Genomic DNA, 22,342 nt, shown 5'->3' with positions numbered 1-22,342 from the left:
GAACTCCAACTAGCACTACTAGAACCAGCATGCCCTACTAATGCTGGCTCCTTCATGCAACTCATAACAAACAAACAAAAATGGCAGCTGCTCAATCAATCCAGCAGTACTAATCAGGTGCATGAAAGGGAGGGGTCACACTAAGTAGAAAAAGGAGGGGGATTTAACCCCCTATTGTACCTCAGCACACTGAATAATACCTGCAACAATATGTGAAGACTATATGGTCATAGAAATTCAGAGATATTAGTTGCATGCATTTGCAAATACATGGGAGGCTGCTGGGCCACGTCACGGCTTCTCTGTTACCAGCAGTCCCTAACACTAAGGGGTTCACGTCTGCGGCGCAGTGCACCCCAAAAAACGTCCAGCCCAGGACCCCCCCAGGGCATCACACGAAAATGGAAAAAGAGTGACAGTGCAGTGTAAAGTATAGCTGTGTGTGAGTAATCATTAAGTGTGGAATGAGAGGTTAAAATATATGTGAAAAAATACATGCATAATAAACAAACATAAAAGGTGATGTGAAAAGCAACGTGTATTAAGTGGTGATGCCCTGAGGAGGCCCAGCCAGACCAGTCCCGGGGGCCCTACGCCCAAACGCTCACCCCAAATGTAAAATATACCAATTATAAGGCCTCATGATAAAGGCATGATTACTCAAACACAGCTATACTTTACACTGCACTGTCACTCTTTTTCCATTTTCGTGTGATGCCCTGGGGGGGGCCTGGGCTGGACGTTTTTTGGGGTGCACTGCGCCCCGGACGTGAACCCCTTAGTGTTAGGGACTGCTGGTAACAGAGAAGCCGTGACGTGGCCCAGCAGCCTCCCATGTATTTGCAAATGCATGCAACTAATATCTCTGAATTTCTATGACCATATAGTCTTCACATATTGTTGCAGGTATTATTCAGTGTGCTGAGGTACAATAGGGGGTTAAATCCCCCTCCTTTTTCTACTGTATAAAAATCTACCAGGTGACATGTACTATGACGCTACCTGTAAATTATGCACGCTTCTAAAATGGCATTGAAACACTCTGGCACGCCTGCGTCCGCAACTCCACTTCCCCATTACTACTGCCCTGCCCATGTTACCATCCTCAAACGGCCTCTCCTGTCACTCATTCCACTGGGCTGTCCTAGCAGGTCGAGCGAGCACATTCCAATCGGTCGTACTAGTTTGCACATGTGCACTGCGAACTATACGCATGCGCATATTAGTGAACATCATCTGCAACGAGCGGCCACTTGCTAGTGAACGGGTCTGAATCAGGTCCTAGGTCTATTTGAGGATGGGAGACCTCTGGGTGTTGAAACTTCATGGATTGTGATTTTTTTTATTATATTAAATAGCAGCTTTGGTTATTTGTAATTTTTGGGTTATGTACTGTATTTCTGATATAGGTACCTTTCATGGTTAGAAAATAAATTGAATAATGTTTATTATAAATAAAAAAGATTGTCTATATTTGTAAAGTATAAATATAATATGGACACTTAAAGGAAAAAGTTTAATAGAACAAAATAGACAAAAAACTAATAGGGATACTCATTATATTATATAAATGCATTTAGTCTGTGTAGTTCTCTCTTTTATTATATCTCTTAAGCGAACACACAACGTTTTGTGCTTTGGAATAAATATATGTGCCCTTTCTTTTCTTTTTAAATCAACAAGGCTTCTGAATTTTCAAAATACTGACATTGTTTAAAATGTGGCTTAGCATAAGTATAATGAACTAATTGCTGATTGTCCATGTATAATTAGGATAATGATTGCAATTGAAAATATAGTAAACTCCCTAATTAAGGGAAATCTGAAATGCCAGTACCCATGTCTTGAGAAAGCTCCAGAATAGAGCGAAACATGTCGACAGTGGGGTATTGATTGTCCTATGACTGCCCAAATATTCCTGACAAACCTGTCCTGCTACCAATCCAAAGGATTTCCAACAAATATAAACCTGCTTTAATGCAAGTGCCAGCTATACTACTTCAGTGTTGCCATTTTGGGTAGACCCAGTAAGATTGACACCGCCTTTCATGCTTAACAGCTGCGACCATACGCTGAGGTCCCCCAGACACAAGAGGACTTAGTACAATCAGCGGCAGCGTGCCGCCGCCATCCTCCGACTTGCACAGAACCTATTTATAAGTGAGACGCACTTTGAGATATTGCAGGGGATTTTTCTATGTTCTGGATCTTAGGAACTGTGGGCCTTATTCAGACCCGCTCGCAAGCGCTATGCGCTCGCAACCGGGTCGATGTTTGGCCACTGCGCATGTGCACGCCGGTGCCGACTCCGACGTGTGCATGCGCGATACCCGGATAGCGACGGGCGCTCCGTCACTCCGGGTCTCGCACCAAAAGGGTGTGGCTGTCGATTTTGATCGACAGCTCGCACCGTTTTGGAGGCGGGCAGGGGGGTTGGCTGGCCAAACGGAGGCGTTCCCGACGGAACGCCTGCCGTTTGGGGGTGGCCCCACTGACATCACGAGTGATGTCAGTGGTGAACTTCCGGCTCTATTAAGAGCCAGAAGCTCACTGGGGCTTGCGGAAACGAGACCCTTCCGAAAGGGTCTCGTCACAAGCCCCGATGGTCGAGACCATCGCGACCATCACCTGGCTGCTCGCAATAGCTGTGGGTGGTCATCCACAGCTATGCGAGCGGCCCGGAGGCCGCACCAAAAAAAAAAAAAACGTCCTGATTCAGAGTGAGCGCTCTTTCAGAGCGTCCGGCTCTGAATCAGGCCCTGTGCACCCGTTGGTGAGAAATAAGGTGCATACACACGTAACGATTTTTTTAATGATTTAACTATAACAACGTCGTTATCATTCAATCATTGAAAAAATTGTTCAGTTTCTGAGTTATAACGATGAACGATTATCATTCATGCGCGCTCCTGTTTTTAGTTTGTAGTTTGCAGATCATTCTGACTGACCAACTGAACGATTTTCATTAAGGGAAGTTACAAAAATCGTTTGTAGTTCGAAAAATCGTTCATTTTTAAAAAATCTGACAGATAATCTGACAAAAAATCGTTTATAAAATCGTTGGTAACAAAATCATTGTGTGTGTGTATGCAGCTATACTGTTTGTTTCTTGTGTACAAACTTTTATTAACACAGGATTTTTACCGATTACTAACATCATTTGTGGAGACAGGAACTTTTCGTTTACAAAATATCTATATGTAGTCTGAAGGACACTGTTTAGCAAGTTTTATGCAAAATTGAGATTGATTTAGATATAGATACAAATTGTCATATGAATTACGATACATGCTATGCTATTTTCTTTTAATTGTGTGTTTCTAGTGTGATAATACATGTTTATCGTTTAGTAACAGAAGCCTTGTTGAAAATTCATTTCCAGTTAAGTGATAATTGTTAGTTTTTATAATCTCATCTCTAGCGCAATGTTTTTCTTCTATTTGTGTTTGTCTAATTATATAACCAGCTGGTACTGGTTTATTAGATCACTAAATTAATGCATTCAGTGCACTACCAAGCAGCAGCCAGTAAGGGATTGTCAGTCCCTGGATAAATAACAAATATATACAAAGGGAACTAGCACTATATAGTACTGGTAATAAAATGGATATGTCAGAGAAACGGATGTATCAAGGCGTAACAGTATTCGCAACATCAGAAGCTGGATGACACTGATCCAGCGAAATGCGTTAAGCCTCATCACTACACCTGTAAGTATAAACCATGCTATTAACCTGTAAGGATTTTTAAGGTGTCTTATCACCGTTGGAGTTATTGTGGACTTTGGACTTATCAAACCAGCTCCCGCATGGACTTTGGACATACAGCTAAAAGTGGACCCTTCTGACAGCCCCGGATGTTGCGAATATGCTAAGAGGATTGTTTTACCACTCTATCCATCTTATTGTAATTATTGTTGAGTTCGTATATTCAGTTGCTTGGGAGCCAGTCCTATTACCATCTACTCCACACAGGAGGGACAATAATATCCACAGGTTGCTTTTTATTGTTATGTTTTTTTTTTAATGCTTTATAACTCTTTTATTCCAATATGGTATAATAAATTTCTGTTACACCTTGATACATCCGTTTCTCTGACATATCAATTTTATTACCAGTACTATATAGTACTAGTTCCATTTGTATATACTGGTTTATTAGATCAGCAGCAGAGAATATATAGATTATTTTACCTCTTCTATTTAAGAACAAGGACACCAGCTGTCAGGTCACTGACTTACTGAATATTTCAGTTAGCTCCCAGGATGCACTGGGTCCTTCTCCATATATACCCCGCCCCTGTCTACAGGCAATCAGTTTTTTGTTTGGTGCACAGGATCAGTGCGCCTTGTAGACAGGGAACTGCTTGGGCAGTCCCAACTTTGTTTTTTTACAATGAGTAAGCAGCACTAGGCGTCCGGTAAGATTCCTGTGCTGCTGCTCCATCTAACCCCACCGGTGCCGCAACACCAGTGGGGGAACTGGTGATTTCGGCGGACGCCAGAGCAGTTTGACTAGACGCTGGGCCTGGGACTGTAGCCAGAAGACACAGGAACGCAGGTAAGGTGGTTCGCCGATTGCGTGGAACCTTGTGGCAGTCCGTGCCTCTAGCAGTGGAGTCCTGCCGTTGTTGCTATAGTGGGGAACCGGGGACGACTGCTTCTCCCACTAGACCACCGGGGCATATAAATCTGGAGCCGTGGACAGTGGTGGTGGCCATGTAAAAAGCCAGTGCAGCCGGTGGATTGATACAGTCTATGGGATGTAGGCAGCCCCTCCCCCAGCCCAGATGCCGATCCATAGATGAGGTTTTCATGCATCTAAGTTGTGCCTCCCTGGTATATGAGATGCCCAGAGAGAACTTTCAAGTGCTCTACTGTAGCTGCGAATCTAGGAGGTTTGGTCAGTCTCCCTGTATACTGTACTTCTCCTTTGGTGGCCAGGTCATACAGAGTTCAATATCCTTTTAAACTTTTGTGCTCTTCGTAGTTGACTAAAAGCCAGTTGCATATATATATATTATTGCATTGTATGTGACTTATTCAAGTTCTGCTATGTGTTATATAGCTTTTTTTATTCCTGAATAACTGTCAGTTATAACTATCACTGCTATTTCATCTCATTACCCTCTGCTACAGGTATTTGGGTTGTTTTGGGGGTGTACACTGTCACATTGTATTGCATTGCATTACTGTTATGTCTAAAAACAAGGAGAAGCAGGAGGCTAAAGCCCCTGTGCTGGTTTCATGTATAGTCTGTCAGGAGGGGTTGTTCCCTCAGGATTTCATACAGGATGGATTGTGTGGTCACTGTTATAACTAGTTACCACATCACTCCAGCCTACCAGCTTTTTGGCAGGAACCACCTTGGGTGTTTTCCTTTTCTCAGGTCATGGTGCAGATTGTGGACCGTTTATCTACACGCACGCCGACCCCTACTATTGGGTGCCCTCAGCAGCTACAACCTCCTATACATCCCTCCTGGATGGATGTGTATGCCCACTCAAGCCAGAGTATGGCTCCATCTCCTGCTGCATTTCAGCAAATACTGCAAGCAGGCAAGCCGGTATTACCTAAAACCAGAAGGCGGTCGGTTTCTTCTTATCAGTCCGTCCAGCCTGTAGATTCTGATGCATCTTCAGAAGAGTTTGAAGAGGTACAGGGTATTCTCAGGAGTCTCTCTCTGGAGAGGAGGACCATCTGGCAACAGTGGATGTTCCCTCCTTGAATAGGGTGGTCAAAACTATTTTAAAAATAGTGAAGAGCCAGCACCTAGGATGGCTCAGGTGTTAGAGCGCCAGAGGGTTGTTGAGCAACTCTCTGAACTTATGGGGGAAGCATGGAGTTCTCCTGATAGACGATTCCATGTTGCAAATAAGGTAACAGCTTTATACCCCCTTTCACCTGGCGAATGTGCTAAATGGGAAGTTCCACCTACTGTGGATGCTCAGGTGGCACATCTGGTTAAGAGCGCCACATTGCCTATACCATCTATATCCTCCCTTAAGGATCCCACAGTTAGACTTGAGGCCTGTCTCAAGGTGGTTTTTTCTATGTCAGGAGCTGTTACCTGCCCAGCCATGGCTACAGCCTGGGTGTCTAAGGCCATTGAAGAATGGACAGGGGCACTGGAAGATGCTCTTCCAGAGGCTTCCAGGGAGCAGCTCACAATTATCTCCTATATGGAGGAAGCAGCCTCCTATTTGGGGGAAACAGCATTATATGCCGGCATTCTGGCTTCTGAGGCATCAGCTACCTCAGTTGTTGCTCGCAGAGCCCTCTGGTTAAGAGCCTGAAAAGCAGATGCAGGACCCAAGAAGTCTCTGGAATCCCTGCCATTTGTGGGAGGCATACTATTTGGCACAGAATTGAATAAGATTGTGGTTACTCTGGCAGCTTCTAATGCGGCCAGTCTGCCTTCGACGACTACCCCTAGGCCTAGGCAGTCGTCATTTCGAGCTTTTCCCTGGCAAAGGAAAAATTAAAGGACAGTCTTTTTTAGACAATCCAGTTCTCATAGGAGACTGCAAACTAAGAGATCTTGGGCATTCAGATGTCTGGCTTCCATGTTGGATGACAAACCATGATGGGGTTCCCAGGGTGGGAGGCCGTATTCTTCCATTTTTGGATACCTGGCAACAGATGCCTGGGTCTGAGAAGTGGTCTCTTGAGGGTACGCCCTGACTTTCTGGAAGGGTCCCCCACAAAGGTTTGTTTGCACAGCTCCTCCTTCGGAGTCTACGAAGGCCTTAGCCCTCCAGCAGGCCATTTGTTCCCTGCTGGGTTCAGGGGTGATGATCCCAGTTCCGTTGGATCAGAAAAGAAAGGGTTATTATTCCAATCTATTTTTGATCCATAAGCTCAATGGGTCCCACCGGTCTACTCTGAATCTGAAAGGCCTCAACAGATTTATCCGGGTGCCCATTTTCTGTATGGAAACTCTTCGGTCAATTGTTCTCCCAATGAAACCGGGGGATTTTATGGTGTCCCTGGATATTCAAGATGCATATCTGCATGTGCCAATTATGCCTTCGCACCAAAGGTTTCTGTGGTTTACTGTTCTGCAGCAACACATCCAATTTCAGGCACTGTCTTTTGGTTTGTCAACGGCTCCACGGGTCTTTACCAAAATAATGGCAGTAATTACAGCCTACCTGTCAGGTTTCAGCCTAGGATCGGCGATTACTCACGTCAGAGCCGACTTCCTCTGACTTCTCACGTGGTCTGACGTCTGGTGCAGTGGCGAGTGACGCACTGAGGATTATGCCTTAGGTGCGCTTGTCTTCCAGTTGCCGCTCCATGATTTGGTTGCCATCATAGGTGCAGCCATGACAGTATTCATCACCTGACTGAACCTCTGTCCAATGGTAGAATGATCTTTGTCAGCTGACACTGCCTTCCAATGGACTGCTACCTTTGGGTATTTAACATGCTCTGGGCAACAGGAAGTTGCCTGTACAACATCGTTACTACTAATGTTTGCTTGCCATCACTATGCTCAAGGTTCCCTTGTTGTTCTACTCTCAAGCCTATTTTAAGTTCCTCCTGTGCCAGTGCTGCATCTGAAACACCTTTCCCACGTACTCAGTACATCCTGCAACTGCCATCACAGTGTCATCCTCCTGTTCCAGCGGTGCATCTGAAACACCTAGCCCGCATACTCCGTACATCCTACAAGTACAATCACAGTGTCATCTTCCTGTGCTAGTGGTGCACCTGAACATCTAGCCCACGTAATCAGTACATTCTTCGAGTGCAACTCATGTGTATACCTCCTGTGCCAGTGGTCATCTGGTACCTTGCCTGTATACTTAGTTCTACATCCTTGTACAGTGACCTCGCTAGTGCTTCTTTCTGAAGTACAAACCTCCTGGGCCTCATCGGTGTTCTAATCTCCATTCCCCACGTGTATCAGATACCTGATCAAAGGGCCTGCTTGCTGGGTGCAGCTTAAACCCATCTCCCGCTTGGAGGGGTCACTGGATGACCTCCTGATACTGGCACAGTCTCCAGATGTGTTACAACATCATCTCAGACTGACGATTGCCTGCCTACACAGACACGGCTAGATCACAAATTGAAAAAATCTTTCTCCAGTACAGCAGATGGTGCATTTAGGTGTACTCCTGGATTCTCTGGCACAGAGGATATTTCTGCCAGGAGACAAGATTTTGGCCCTTCAATTATGGGTTCACAGATTTCTCCGCAATCAGACGGTGTCTATTCACTCAGCTATGCAGTTTCTGGGGTGTATGGTGTCCACCTTCAGCATGGTGGAATATGCTCAGTTCCACTCCAGACCACTGCAACAGCTGATCCTCTACCAGTGGAGTGGGAAGTACCAGTTAATAAGGTCACAGATGACCCGTCTTTCTCCAGAGGTTTGGCTTTCCCTCTCTTGGTGGCTGCAGATGTTTTGTCTGGACAGAGGTCACCCCTTCTGGATTCCAGATTGGGTGCTGATCACTACGGATGCCAGCCTCCATGGATGGGGCACAGTGATGGGTCATCACACTTATCAAGGAAGATGGATGACCAAGGAGGGACACCTATCCATAAACATCCTGAAACTTTGTGCATTATACAGGGCACTCGTTCAGGCACAGGATATACTAAAGGGGAGGCCTGTCCAGATACGGTCTGACAATGTGACCGCAGTAGCCTACCATAAAGTCTGGCAGCCAAGGCGGAAGTGACAAACATTCTGATCTGGGCAGAATGTCATCTTCCAGCAATATTGATACCAGGAGTCCTCAACTTGGAAGCGGACTTCCTAAAACATCAGAATATACATGCCAGGGAATGGGCTCTACATCCAAATGTCTTTCAGATCCTAGTATACAAATGGGGACTACCAGAGGTAGACCTCATGGCCTCAGGAGCTGATTCAGACCCGCTTGCTAGGATGCATTCACTCACAGCTGGCCGATGTTTGCAATCTGCGCATGCATCGCAATGCGTGTGCGCGAACCACTGCGAAAGATCTGGAAGCATTTGCTTGCCCAGCATAGACAGCCCAGCTGAATGAGTGACTGGAGAGGTCGTTTATGGGTGGTGACAGGGGCTGGTCACTAGAAACGGGGGAGTGGAGGTGTGAACGCAGGCGTGCCTGAGCGTCTCAACGCCGATTCAGAGTCATGCATAATTAACAGGCAGCATCATACAACACGTCACCTGGTTGAATTTCACACTGAAGTGATCGCAGTGCTTTCAGCAGGGTATAGTCAACCTCAAGTGCTACAAATGCATCCGATGGTGCTCGATGTACCAATGGTTTCATGCACTTCCTGGAGATGATGTGCAGAAGTGGGTGTCTTATGAATGGCCTGCATCCGGACCTTCTTTGTCTGTCTTTGACAGTGTGGCTCTTGAGTTTTCATCTTAAAAGCCAAGGGTTTTTCTACCTCTGTAATTTAAACGATACTTAGGGCACGAAAGCCTTCCTCTGTCTGTATCTATTACAGAATTTGGTACTCATATTTTCAATGGTGTATTCTTAGAAAATATGATCCTGAAGTTTTTAAGGTCTCTCGAGTGCTTGCATTTCTCCAGGCTGGGTTAGACCTGGGTCTCCACCTGGCCACCTTGAGAGTACAGATATCTACACTTTTGGTTTGGTTTCAGCAAAGTATCGCCCCTCTACCTGATGTTAGAACATTTTTGCAGGGTGTTCTGAGGGTTCAGCCTCCCTTTGTTCCTCCGGTAGCTCCGTGGGACTCGTCATTGGTTCTCTGGGTTCTACAGGCTCCCCTGTTTGAACCCCTGAAATCTGTAGACCTTAATTGGTTGACAACAAAGACAGTTTTTCTTCTTGCTTACTCCTCTGCCCACAGGGTCTCTGTTTTTGCAGCTCTTTCTTGTCACTCTCCTTTTTTTGATTTTTCACCAGGATAGAGCTGTTCTTCGTACCAGGGCAGGTTACCTTCCTAAGGTAGTATTCCGTTTTCATGCAAATGAAAAGATAGTGGTTCCAGCCTTCCAGTCTTCAGACCTCTCTGTAGGTGAAGCTTCTCTGGATGTGGTACGTGCCCTACATATCTACGTGGATCGTACCAACTCCTTTAGGAAATCGGAATCCCTTTTTGTGTTGTATGGCTGTCATAAGTGAGGCTGGCTTGTATGACAATTTCTCAGGCTTACACAAGCTGTTCTCTCTGTTCCAAACACAGTGACAGCACATTCTACTCGATCTGTGAGACCATCATGGGCATTTTGTCGTGGTGCCTCTGCCGAACAATTGTGCAAGGCAGTCACATGGTCTTCCATCCACACTTTTCTCAAATTTTACACCTTTGATACTTTTGCCTCTCAGGATGTTTCCTTTGGGCACCGGATTCTCCTTTCTGCTTAACAGGAGCGACCCCGCCCTTAAAGGAACTGCTTTGGGACATCCACAAGGTAATTCCTGTGGACCCTATGGAACCCAAAGAATAAAACAAGAGTTATGGTATAACATACCTTTTGTTAACTCTTAACTCTTTTTCTTCGAGGTCCACAGGGAACCCACCCTAACGCACCTGGTTGTTATTGAGTAATCTTTTTTCTTTTGTATTTCAATGATTCCCTCTTCTTAAAGAGAGTGTTTCTAGTGTATAATTGTCCTTCCTTCTCCCTTTTCCATCTCCTGCCTTGGGCTTGGTAATAAACTGAGGCCCTGATTCAGAGCCGGACGCTCTGACAGAGCGCTTGCTCTGAATCAGGGCCGGTCTTTTTTTTTTTTAAGAACGACCACCCACAGCTATAGCGAGCGGCCATGATGATGGTCACGATGGTCAAGACCATCACGACCATCGGGCTTGCGACGAGACCCTTGTGGGGTCTCGTTGCCGCAAGCCCCAGAGAGATTTCAGCTCTAACAGAGCCTGAATCTCTCCACTGACATCACTTGTGATGTCAGTGGGGCTGGCCCCAAATGGTAGGTGTTCTCATGGGAACGCCTCTGTTTGGGCAGCCACCCCCCTGGCCCGCCCACCAAAGGGGGCGTGCTGTCACTGAACATCGACAGCACGCCCCCTTTGGTGCGAGACCCGGAGCGACGGATTGCCCGTCGCTAACCGGGTCTCGCGCATGCACATGACGGAGCCGGCTCCATCGTGCGCATGCGCTCTGGGCCACCATCGACCCAGTTGCGAGCGCTCAGCGCTTGCGACCGGGTCTGAATCAGGCCCTGAGTGCCTGTAGCCAGGGGTGGGGTATATATGCAGGAGGACCCAGTGCATCCTGGGAGCTAAAGCTTGTATCTGTCTGGTGTCTGGTTCACTCCAACCACATACCCCAAGGTAATTCTTGTGAACCCTATGGACCTCAAAGAAAAAGAGTTAACAAAGGTATGTTATACTGTACCATAACTTATTTTTTTCTGCCATCTCCAAAGTGGAAAAGCCCTGCAACATAGGAAAAAACTACAGATTTATCTTCATACATCTAGCCTCAATAAGCCATGAGGCGCGAGATGCCTGGCATGAATGAGCCACCAGGTCCTGTGCGACTCTGCTTGTGCCAAAAGTCTTTTATGGATGAAATTGCATCTTAGTTAAATGAGGTGTAAGAAGCCCCACAAAATTGTACTTATTAATTTGTTATGCAACACTCATATCTGTGTGTGACTGAATCTTTATATGAAGCACAATGGAACTTGACATAGAAAAAAGCTGTGGCAACTGCACCGTAGCACTTCCTATACAGATTCAGACTTAGTTGCACACAGATGTACAGTGTTTCATATCAAATTAAACAGTGCTGTCTCGTGGTGCATCGTAGTCGCATCACTATGTGACTAAGACACAATGTCAGGTGCAAAAAGACGCTAAGTGCAAGTTGAGTTGCGCAGGACCTAGCGCGCCGAGAGCAGCTGCTTTGTGCAACTGCAGCAATAATGTGTAAGGACACATCTGTATACCATGCACAATCTCCATTTAACTATTCCATCTCACTAAACAGTATATCACAGCACAAACATATCTAGCACATACTTACTCCTATCCTGCATTGTAAGGAAACATAGACATTGGTAGATGGCATCAAAATAGGTACATGGTCCATACATTTCTGATGTTACAATGGATTTTCTAGGCTTCTTCCACTGCATCCACTTTAGAAAATGGTCCCATGTAGCACATAAAGACACAAGAAAGGGTAAAGTTTTGGAGGAAAAAATAGCACCAGCTCCTGACTTGACAATTGATTTAGAAGTACATGAATTTTCTTCAATTTATAGGGGGCATGTTATTGGTATATATTTTAGGAAGCTGTGCAAGTATTGATGAAACACTCTGCTGATGTCAATGCTAGAGATAAAAACTGGCAAACACCTCTACATGTTGCAGCGGCAAATAAATCAATAAAGTGTGCAGAAATGATCATTCCAATGTTAAGCAATGTCAATGTTTCTGACAGAGGAGGTCGCACAGCTTTGCACCATGCCACACTAAATGGCCACATAGAGGTAGGTGTATTTAGTTTTTTAGTTTTCTATTTGCAGTCTGAAATGTTGGCATCTTGCAACAATCTTATTACACATAAGTATCAGAGTTGTATCCATGGCTGTAGTGGGTAGATTCAGGTAACCACTGGAGACTGAAGTGCTTTAAAACAAATAGGTATTTATTCCAGCAAAAGGTACAGCCAGGGCCAGATATCTTGGGGCCTGTGACACCTGTATTCTTGGGGGCCCCATCCCACACTGTGCCCCAAATTATATTATAAGCCGCAAACTGCCCTCAAATTACCCTGCAGGGCAAAACCTGTCTGTGAGCATTATAGAGACAGAGGATAAGGAGAGGATTAAATCAAGCAATCACTATGTTGACACTACATGAACAAGGCAACAAACACATGGACTTTCCCTGAGAAAGGTGACACCTGGCCAATGCTATCAGTGTCAATCATCACCATGGTCCTCATCCATACCCCACACCAACTCCTGATTGGCAGGCACTTGCTACAAGACAAGGATTGGCCCGCAGCATACCCGGAAAAAGTGATGCCTTCCATCTGTTGCTCTGAGCTGTGGCCCTGATTCAGAGCCGGATGCTCTTTCAGAGCGCTCGCTCTGAGGGCCTGATTCAGAGCGGCTCGTAAGTGGCCGCTCGTTCGCTCCAAGTGATGTTCGCACATCTGCGCATGCACATGGGTCGTAATGGGCCAACCAGTCAGTGCGGTCGGAAATCGTGTGCTCGCAAAATAGCGAGTGCCTGCTAATTTGAGTGACAGGATGAGGCGTTTGTGGGTGGTAACAGGGGAAGGTGCTTGAATACGGGGAGTGGAGATCCGAACGCAGGCGTGCCAAACGGTCAAAACGGGCGTTTTAAGGGTGTGCATAATTAGTAATGGAGTGTCATCTACCACGTCACTTGGTTGTCTTTTAGCCTGAACTGCTCGCATGATTGCGGGAAGTAAAACCTACCACAAGAATAGCGAGCAGTTCTTATGCCTTTCGATGTACTCGATTAATCAAATAAATAGCGGAGATGACGTATGATGCGAACGGCCAAGGGGCGTCTTTACAAAATAGCGAGCGCATGTTTCGGACGCTCGCTCAGACATAGAAGCGTCTACAGACCGCAAAGAGCGAGCACTCAATTTAAATAGCCAGCCCCTTTTTCTGAACAAGCGAGCGCAAATAGCGTCAGGCTCTGAATGAGGTCCTGAATCAGGGCTTTTTTTTTATGGCCCCCTGGCCACTTGCATAGCTGTGGGCGACCACCCACAGCTTTTGCGAGCAGCCAGGTGATGGTCGTGACCATTGCGACCATTCGGGCTTGCGACGAGACCCTTGTGGTAGGCCCCAGTGAGCTTTCGGCTCTAAATAGAGCCGGAAGCTCACCACTGACATAACTGGTGATATCAGTGGTGCCTCCCACAAATGGCAGGCGTTCCTTCGGAGACGCCTCCGTTTGTGTAGCCATCCCCCCTGCCCACCTCCAAAATGGGGCGAGCTGTCAATCACAATCGACATCCACCCAGTTTTGGTGCGAGACCCATAGTGATGGAGCGCCCATTGCTGGCTGGGTCTCGCGCAAGTGCATGCGCACGCCGGAGGTGGCGCATGTGCAGGGGGCTAACATCGACCCACTTGCTAGCACATAGCTCTCGTGAGCAGGTCTGAATCAGCCCCTGAGTCCCCTAAGCACCTGCTGATACTGCCCAGCCGCATACATTAAGGTGGTGTCCAGCTTGTGGCCACATGCCCACATCTGAGGAACTCCTGCACTGCCTCTGTGCTGGCCTGCACATTCATCAGGCACCCAAACTCCATGGTGCTGAACACTGTGAGTGGGGACCCCGTTGGTGGTGGTGCTGTGGGCGGAGAGCTAGATATGAGAGGAGGAGAGGCACCGACACTTGGCAGCACTGAAAGCACTGAGTAGGGAAGTGTGACGAGTGATGTCAGTCATGCTCACGCCTCTGCTGCACTGTCGCACAACTGTTTAAAGTTCACACAAAGCCCAGTGCTGTCAGTGTCTGGGCAGAAGCTGGCAGCTACTAAATTCAATGATAAGATCTCAAGCCTCAGCATTTGTCGCGATGTAAGCTAGGTACAGTAGCTCACTCTGCTGTCAGTTTCTTTTACTGGGGAGTATTGTGCCGGGGCCCCTCGGAAGCTCGGTGCCCGGTACATGCTTCCCCTTAGTCCCCACCTGTCGCCGGGCCTGGGTATAGCCAGTGCAATAGCTTCTTACACAGGATTACAAATAGCAACTCAGGAACATAGCAATATAGCTTCACAGGAGAACAGCAATGTGGTAAGTCAGGGTATGCAACATCTAGAACACAGAGGGATTACAAACGTGCCCATTCTCCCCCTGTATGACCCACACATATAGGTTTATATAGCACATTCCTCCACTGCTAAAGGATGATTCTGAATTTCCCATGGCAGAAGCCCAACTCTACAGCCCTGTTTGGCACAAAAAACCTGAATTCATATCGGTGAAGCACCTCAAAAGAAAAAGGCTGGAAAGCAAGGTATCACCTTTTCAGTTGGAATCATTCTTGGAGTACAGCCTTTTTTTAAATTGTATCAGCAGAAGAGCAATACAGGTCATAAAGTCCAATAGATGTACATAGAATGGGTTAAGTACTCAAGGGCATACAGAGAATAAATATATGTACTGTAATTGCAACAATAAAACTAGAACCGGTTTTAAGGGCTAAGACTCATGATGACTGTCATACAAAGTAGTAAAACTTATTAAGACCATGTAGCTCTGGTAGTAAACGATAAGAAAGATGGGGTGAGGGATAATCTGGGGAGCCGGGGGAGGGGAGAGGTAGTTCACAAGGGATAGCAGAAACTGCTTCAATAGGAGAGCCTCAAATGAAAGAAAAGTATCAAGAAGGGTAGGGGGGAGAGAGCAATTGCAGCTAAGGTGCTACAAATATTTTAGCATAGAAAAACAACAAGGGGAACCACATAAGGGAGAGAAGGAAAATTTGAGGAAGTTGCTGTAGATGGTACCAGTGTATTACTGTTGTGTGCATACCATATGAAAAGATACTGTGTTATGAAAAAGGCTCGTAATATATTCCATAGAGGCAGTATGCCAAATGTTGTTTATACAGTAGCAGCATTCCTAGAGGACTTTGAGGCCTTTCTCCAATTACTAGCTATTTGAAGTTTAGCTGCATTAAGCATATGGCGAATAAGTTTATCAGAAGATTTAGCTACAGCTCTAATAGGTTGGCACACAAAAATAGGCAGTGGGTCTTTAGGTATGTTTGTAGCTGTGACATGAACAATCATTAGTAACTAGAGAATCCCGGCGGTAACAACCTAAGTAATGGAGGATATCATGGATATTAGTTACTGAGGATATTATGGAAATAATGAGTCTGTAATTTGAGGGTATTTGTCATAAAGAGTTCTGTTAAATAGGGTGGAACAATCGCATTTAGCAACAAATCCTTTCCATTGTGACAGCAGTCTTTAAAATGGGTGTTAATCTCCTCTACTAAGAAGTGTAGGGCCATTGGGCCTGATTCAGAGCCGGACGCAATTAGCGCTCGCTCGTCCTGAAAATAGGGGTGGCTATTCAAATGAACCGTTCGCTGTTTGCGGTCTGTTCACGCCTCTAGGTCTGAACGAGCGAACAAAACTTGCGGGTCGTTTTTTGGGAAACTACGCCCCCTGGCCGCTCGCATCCTATGTCATGTCCGCTATTTATTAGATTAATCGAGTACATCGACCAGGGTATGAGCTGCTTGCTATTCTTGTGGTTGGTTTTTGCTACCACAATTTTGCGAGCAGTTCTGGCTATAAAATAACCCAGTGACGTGGTCAATGATGCTGCTGTTTTAATTATGCACACTCATAAAACGCCCGTTTTGACCTTTAAGCACGCCTGCGATCGGATCTCCACTCCCCGTTTTCAAGCACCTTCCCCTGTTACCACCCACATACGCCTCATTCTGTCACTCAAATTATCAGGCATTCGCTATTTTGCGAGCACATGAATTTCGGCCGCACTGACTGGTTCGCGCATGCGTATAACGATTCGTACGCATGCGCAGTTGGGCAAACATCGCTCGGAGCGAACGAGCTGCCGCTTACGAGTGGCTCTGAATCAGGCCCATAGTTCACACATTGCACATCCATAGGACCCAAAGAGTAGTATTGTGGTGAATATGTCATGTCCAATGTAAGTGGCGTATCATTTGATCTTGTTATACATTGTTTAAGATCAATGAACTGCATGCTCTGGGTGACCAGTAAAGGTTCCACAACGTCAACGTCCTCAAGGCCAGCCTCTAAGCACAGGGAGAGTTCAGTAACTGACACAGTTTCCAGATCACCCAGCAGGTCACATGTTCCATGTCATCCAGCAAGTGCACAGTTCACCAACTCATATTTTCCAGAGCACAATGGTGATGCATTGTAAATGGCGGGCAGATGTTTTGTCACATAACTCTGAAACGAAGCAAACAATTGCAATGCCAATATTTTCTGGTAATCGGTGATGTGCCCTGCTCAGGGGATTTTGCAATATGATGGTGAATGAGCAACAATCCTTTATCATCCAGAGTATTACTAAGGTTCCATTCCCAAGAAGACAAGAGAGAACTTATGTAATATTGAAATATAGCCTTGTTGTGTAGGGTTATAGATACATTGACGCTCAAATTACTTTGGGGGATGTTGTTTGGATGATTGAGTCTGGACTTGAATTAAACATTATAATTGGGCATAGCAAAATTAGAGGATACTGGGGAGGTTATAATTTTCCCATAGTTGCAAACAGGATCACGGGGCACATTCTCCCATAATGTGGAAGAATGTATTTAGGCCCACTGATAACATGGACAGTAAGGCGTAAACTTACTAAGAATCGAGTCTGGGAGAGTTTTTTCTTTCAACTCAATTAGCTACGCCGAAACTCAGGTGATTTGAGGCTCCTGAGACTCTCAAATTTACCAAGAAGTGAGTTTAGCTGAGAGTGAGATGTCCGATGGTGAAGCAGAATGAGCTATCTCCCCCGAGCAGCAGGTTTTGCAGGAGATTACTCACCTGAGTTTGCAATGTTTTCTCTCTGCAAGTCTCTCACAAGCTAGCAGCCTGCACATATCAATGAGATATGTGCTGGCTGCTTGAGTGTTAAGACCTGTAAAAAATGAGTTAAATAATATAAAAAAAATGACATAGGGTCCCCCCACTAAAGCTTAACCAGCCCCGGTCTTGCCAGCCAGTCCTGGTTCTTAAAATTACAGGGAACAATGTGTAGGGTTGCGCAGTAATTTAAGAACCAGCACCAGGCAGCAGGGCCAGACCTGGTTTTAAATATAGGGAGAAAAAATTTGTGTGCGGTTCCCCCTATATTTAAAACCAGCTCTGGGCCCTTTCTAGCAGGGGACTAATGCCACAGCCAGGGGAGTCCTTTCACCGGGCCCCCCATCCACAGCATCAGACCTGACCGCTAGTCAGCCCAGGCCAGGGATCCCTGGGGAGTTGGGGACCCCCCAATAAAGGGGCCCCCCTCTTAAAGGCACCCCGTCCTAGGCTGGTAGCCCGGGGCTATCCCCGCCACCCCTAGGTGGTGGGTGGCGGGTTGATAGTGTAAGTGTAGTGTTAAAAATAGAATTAACAACATTGTCTTTACAGTAGAACTGCAGGTCCCAGCAATGCTCCCCCATATTCTGGTACTTGGAGAACCACAAGTACCAGCATGCGGGGCATTAAAGGTGTGCTGGTACGTGTAGTTCACCTGTAAAGAAATGTGTAAAAAATGGCTTAACATTAGCGGCCGCTCATTGGCTGGGACCCACGTGGACTTAGCCAATGAGCGGCTCCTCCTTTGAAGTCCACGTGGGTCCCAGCCAATCAGCGGTCGCTAATGTTAAGCTGCCGCTGATTGGCTCGCGGCCCGGTACTAATGACAGCTCAATCCCATGAGCTGTCATTCGCGTACTGTAACAACATGCTCAAGAGTGTTGTTACAGTGTGTCCATGACCCTTATTGGATTTCTGCGGAGAACATCATGGGACAAAAGGTGAGTATTGGAACTTTTTTTCAGGTACTTCCATAGGATACTTTATTTTGAGAAGGGGACATGAACATCTGGCAGCAGGTGAGTATGTGTGAGTTTGTATGTATTTAATTAATCTTTATTTTCACAGTGTGTGTCTTGTGTGTTTTACACATTTCTTTACAGGTGAACTACACGTACCAGCGGCCCCTTAATGCCCTGCATGCTGGTATTTGTGGCTTGTACCAGCATACTGGGGAGGCTTGCTGGGACCTGTAGTTCTACTGTAAAGACAATGTTGATAATTCTATTTGTAACACTACATACACATCAACCCACCACCCAGGGCTATTGGCCTAGGACAGGGGTGCCCTGGAGAGGAGGACCCCATTATTATAGGGGTCCCCAACTCCCCAGGGATCCCTGGCGTGGGCTGACTAGCGATCAGGGCTGATGCTGCGGCTGGGGGACCCGGTGAAAGGGCACCCCTGGCTGTGGCATCAGTCCCCCACTAGAAAGTGTCCAGAACTGGTTTTAAATAAAGGGGAAACCTCATGCAAACTTTTTATCCCTATAGTTAAAACCAGGTCTGATACTGATTCTTAAATCACTGCGGAACCCTAAACATTTTGTTCCCTGTAAGTTTAATAACCAGGACTGACTGGCAAGTCCGGGGCTGGTTAGTCTTTTGGGGGGGGGGCCCTATGTCATTTTTATTTAAACTTTTAACCTTTTTTTTCTATTTACAGGCAGAAACATACATGAATCACACTGATTTGTGTATGTGTCTGCCAAACTCGCAGATTACAGGCAGGTGAATTTATTTCACGAGTTTTTACAGGAGAGTTCTACCTTCTCATGAGAGTTTGGAAACCCTGGGCCTGATTCAGAGCTGGACGCTCTGACCAGAGCGCTCGCTCTGTATCAGGGCCGGCCTACCTAAAATTGGTGCGGCCTCCTGGCCGCTCGCATAGCTGTGGGTGACCACCCACAGCTTATGCGAGCGTCCATGATGATGGTCGCGATGGTCAAGACAATCGCAACCATCGGGCTTGCGACGAGACCCTTGCGGTAGGGTCTCATTGCCGCAAGTCCTGGAGTGATTTTGGCTATAAGTGCCAAAATCACTCCCACTGACATCACTAGTGATGTCAGTGGGGCCGGACCCAGACGGTAGGTGTTCCCATGGGAACGCCTCCGTCTGGGCAGCCACGCCCCCGGCACCCGGCAATCCCCCGGCAATCACCATCGACAGCACGCCCCCTTTGGTGCGAGACCCCGAGCGACGGCTTCCCCGTCGCTCGCCGGGTCTCGCGCATGCACACGATGGAGCAGCCTCCGTCGTGCGCATGCGCATTTGGGTACCATCGACCCGCTTGCGAGCGGGTCTGAATGAGACCCTCTGTTTGGTAAATTCCCGAATCCTATCTTTACTAGTGAAAAGGTTCTCGAGTTTTGCCAATGGTGAATTGAAGAGAGTTTGCTAACTCTCCAGTATTTTCCCGTAGCAAAGGAGATCTCTCTCCCAAGTTTAACATGAGTAAATTTGCGAGTGGGAAAAAAAATGCCCAAACTCTCCAGAGATTGCAAACTCTCCCAGACTCGAATATTAGTAATTTTACCACTAAGATTCTTCTGACAAATCCTATTTTACAGATGGTTAACTTTCTCATTGCCAAAGGAGCAAATATAAATGCATTTGACAAAAAAGATCGTAGAGCTCTCCACTGGGCAGCATACACGGGTAAGAAACCTTTCTTTCACTGTCATGTTTTATGCACAATTCTGCAAGTGTTAAAATTACTATGCTCCATGTATATGTTCTCTGCTATTATTGGCAATTAACAAATCAATTTTTCTTTTAAATGGCTGCTGGAGTACTGGTTACAAAGTACAGCATACTGTATACATTGAATGTTAATTTCCTATGTATTTAGGTCATCTTGACGTTGTTATATCGTTGATTAACTATGGTGCAGAGGTTACCTGCAAGGATAAGAAAGGCTACACTCCTCTTCATGCTGCTGCATCCAATGGGCAAATTCTTGTTGTTAAACACCTCTTTAATCTCAGTGCAGATGTAAGTATTGTACCAGTTTAATTACATTACTCCATTCATTTTATTTATTTGAAATGGTAGTAAAAAGTAATAATTCCTCACCACTACTCATTGTTTTTGTCAAGCTATTAAGATGAATTTGACACTAGAACTAATTGTGGTAAAACTGATAATATGTTGAAGATACAGGGACTATGGGGTTGATTCTGAGTTGGGAACAAAGCAAAAAAAAGCAAATCACTTATCAATACCATTCCTCCCACAATGCTGGGAGCTTTGGGCCTGATTCAGAGCCGGACGCAATTAGCGCTCGCTCGTCCAGAAAATAGGGGTGGCTATTCAAATCAACCGTTCGCTCTTTGCGGTCTGTTCACGCCTCTAGGTCTGAACGAGCGCACAAAACTTGCGGTAGTTTTTTGAAAAAATACGCCCCCTGGCCGCTCGCATCCTACGTCATGTCCGCTATTTATTAGATTAATCGAGTACATCGACCAGGGTATGAACTGCTCGCTATTCTTGGGGTTGGTTTTTGCTACCACAATTTTGCGAGCAGTTCTGGCTATAAAATAACCCAGTGACGTGGTCAATGACGCTGCTGTTTTAATTATGCACACCCATAAAACGCCCGTTTTGACCTTTAAGCACGCCTGCGTTCGGATCTCCACTCCCCGTTTTCAAGCACCTTCCCCCGTTACCACCCACATACGCCTACTCCTGTCACTCAAATTATCAGGCATTCGCTATTTTGCGAGCATATGAATTTCGGCCGCACTGACTGGTTCGCGCATTCGTATAACGATTCGTACGCATGCGCAGTTGGGCAAACATCGCTCGGAGCGAACGAGCGGCCGCTTACGAGCGGCTCTGAATCAGGCCCTTTATTTTTACACTGCATTATAGATTTGTACACTGCAATATAGGTTTAAGTTTGGAAAGGCCCCCTAAAATTTAAATCTCTCTGTACATTTAAATCTGACCCCCCTTCAGAACAACATGGTTTTACAAAGGTGCAAAGTTAATTGCATCTCCTTGCTTTTCTTCCATGTCTAAATCACCCCCAATACTGTACATGTAATTCTGGTATTCAAATACTTTTTAAATAAGGTTTCTGCACTTTACCCAGTGGCTACAAACACACTTCATCTTGCATCTACAAATTTTTCAGGGAGAATTTATTTAAATCCTTATCCAAGTTGATTTAAGGCAGTGGCAGCACCCGCGCACGCAGGGGGGGTTTCTGAGTACCCATAAACCCCCCCTGACAATCCAAATTTCTTTTTTTCAGAGACGGAGACAGCGCTCCGTGTCCGACCTCTGTGGCTCCCTGCACTGTGAACACTGGCCTCTGAAGCGACCGGAGGCTAAAGAAGCCTCCGATCGCTTCAGAGGCCAGCGATCCCAGTGATGCACTGCGAAGGTGATGTCATGACGTCACCCGTGTGATGTGAAGAGCCTGATCCAGCCAAAGCAGTGGCGAAGCGGGAGCCAGCCGGAGTGGGAGTCAGCGTGGTGGTGAGGTAAGTACTGGGCGGAGGGGGGGGGGCACTACATAATGGGCACTAGTTTAGGGGGCCATGCATAAACTACTTTAGGGGGCCATGCATAAACTACTTTAGGGGACCATGCATAATGGGCACTAGTTTAGGGGGCCATGCATAAGGAACACTACTTTAGGGGGCCATGCATAAACTACTTTAGGGGGCCATGCATAAACTACTTTAGGGGGCCATGCATAAACTACTTTAGGGGGCCATGCATAATGGGCACTAGTTTAGGGGGCCATGCATAAGGAACACTAGTTTAGGGGACCATGCATAAGGGA

General features: G+C 46.2%; 1 protein-coding gene across 1 annotated transcript in view; it reads left to right on the top strand.

The window, feature by feature from the left end:
- ANKRD44 (ankyrin repeat domain 44) overlaps positions 1–22,342 on the top strand; it is a 1,197,127-nt gene that overhangs the window by 278,240 nt on the left and 896,545 nt on the right. The window contains exons 5-7 of the mRNA XM_088456231.1: positions 12,244–12,444; positions 20,118–20,205; positions 20,399–20,541. Of these exons, the coding sequence (XP_088312357.1) occupies positions 12,244–12,444; positions 20,118–20,205; positions 20,399–20,541 (432 nt within the window). The remainder of the gene's footprint in view (positions 1–12,243; positions 12,445–20,117; positions 20,206–20,398; positions 20,542–22,342) is intronic.

The sequence above is a fragment of the Taudactylus pleione genome, unplaced genomic scaffold (genome assembly GCF_031769625.1).
Source record: "Taudactylus pleione unplaced genomic scaffold, aTauple2 ptg000690l, whole genome shotgun sequence".
Taxonomy (NCBI): Eukaryota; Metazoa; Chordata; class Amphibia; order Anura; family Myobatrachidae; genus Taudactylus; species Taudactylus pleione.
Note: the sequence above shows the minus strand (reverse complement) of the source record. Positions and strands in the feature narration are given on the sequence as shown.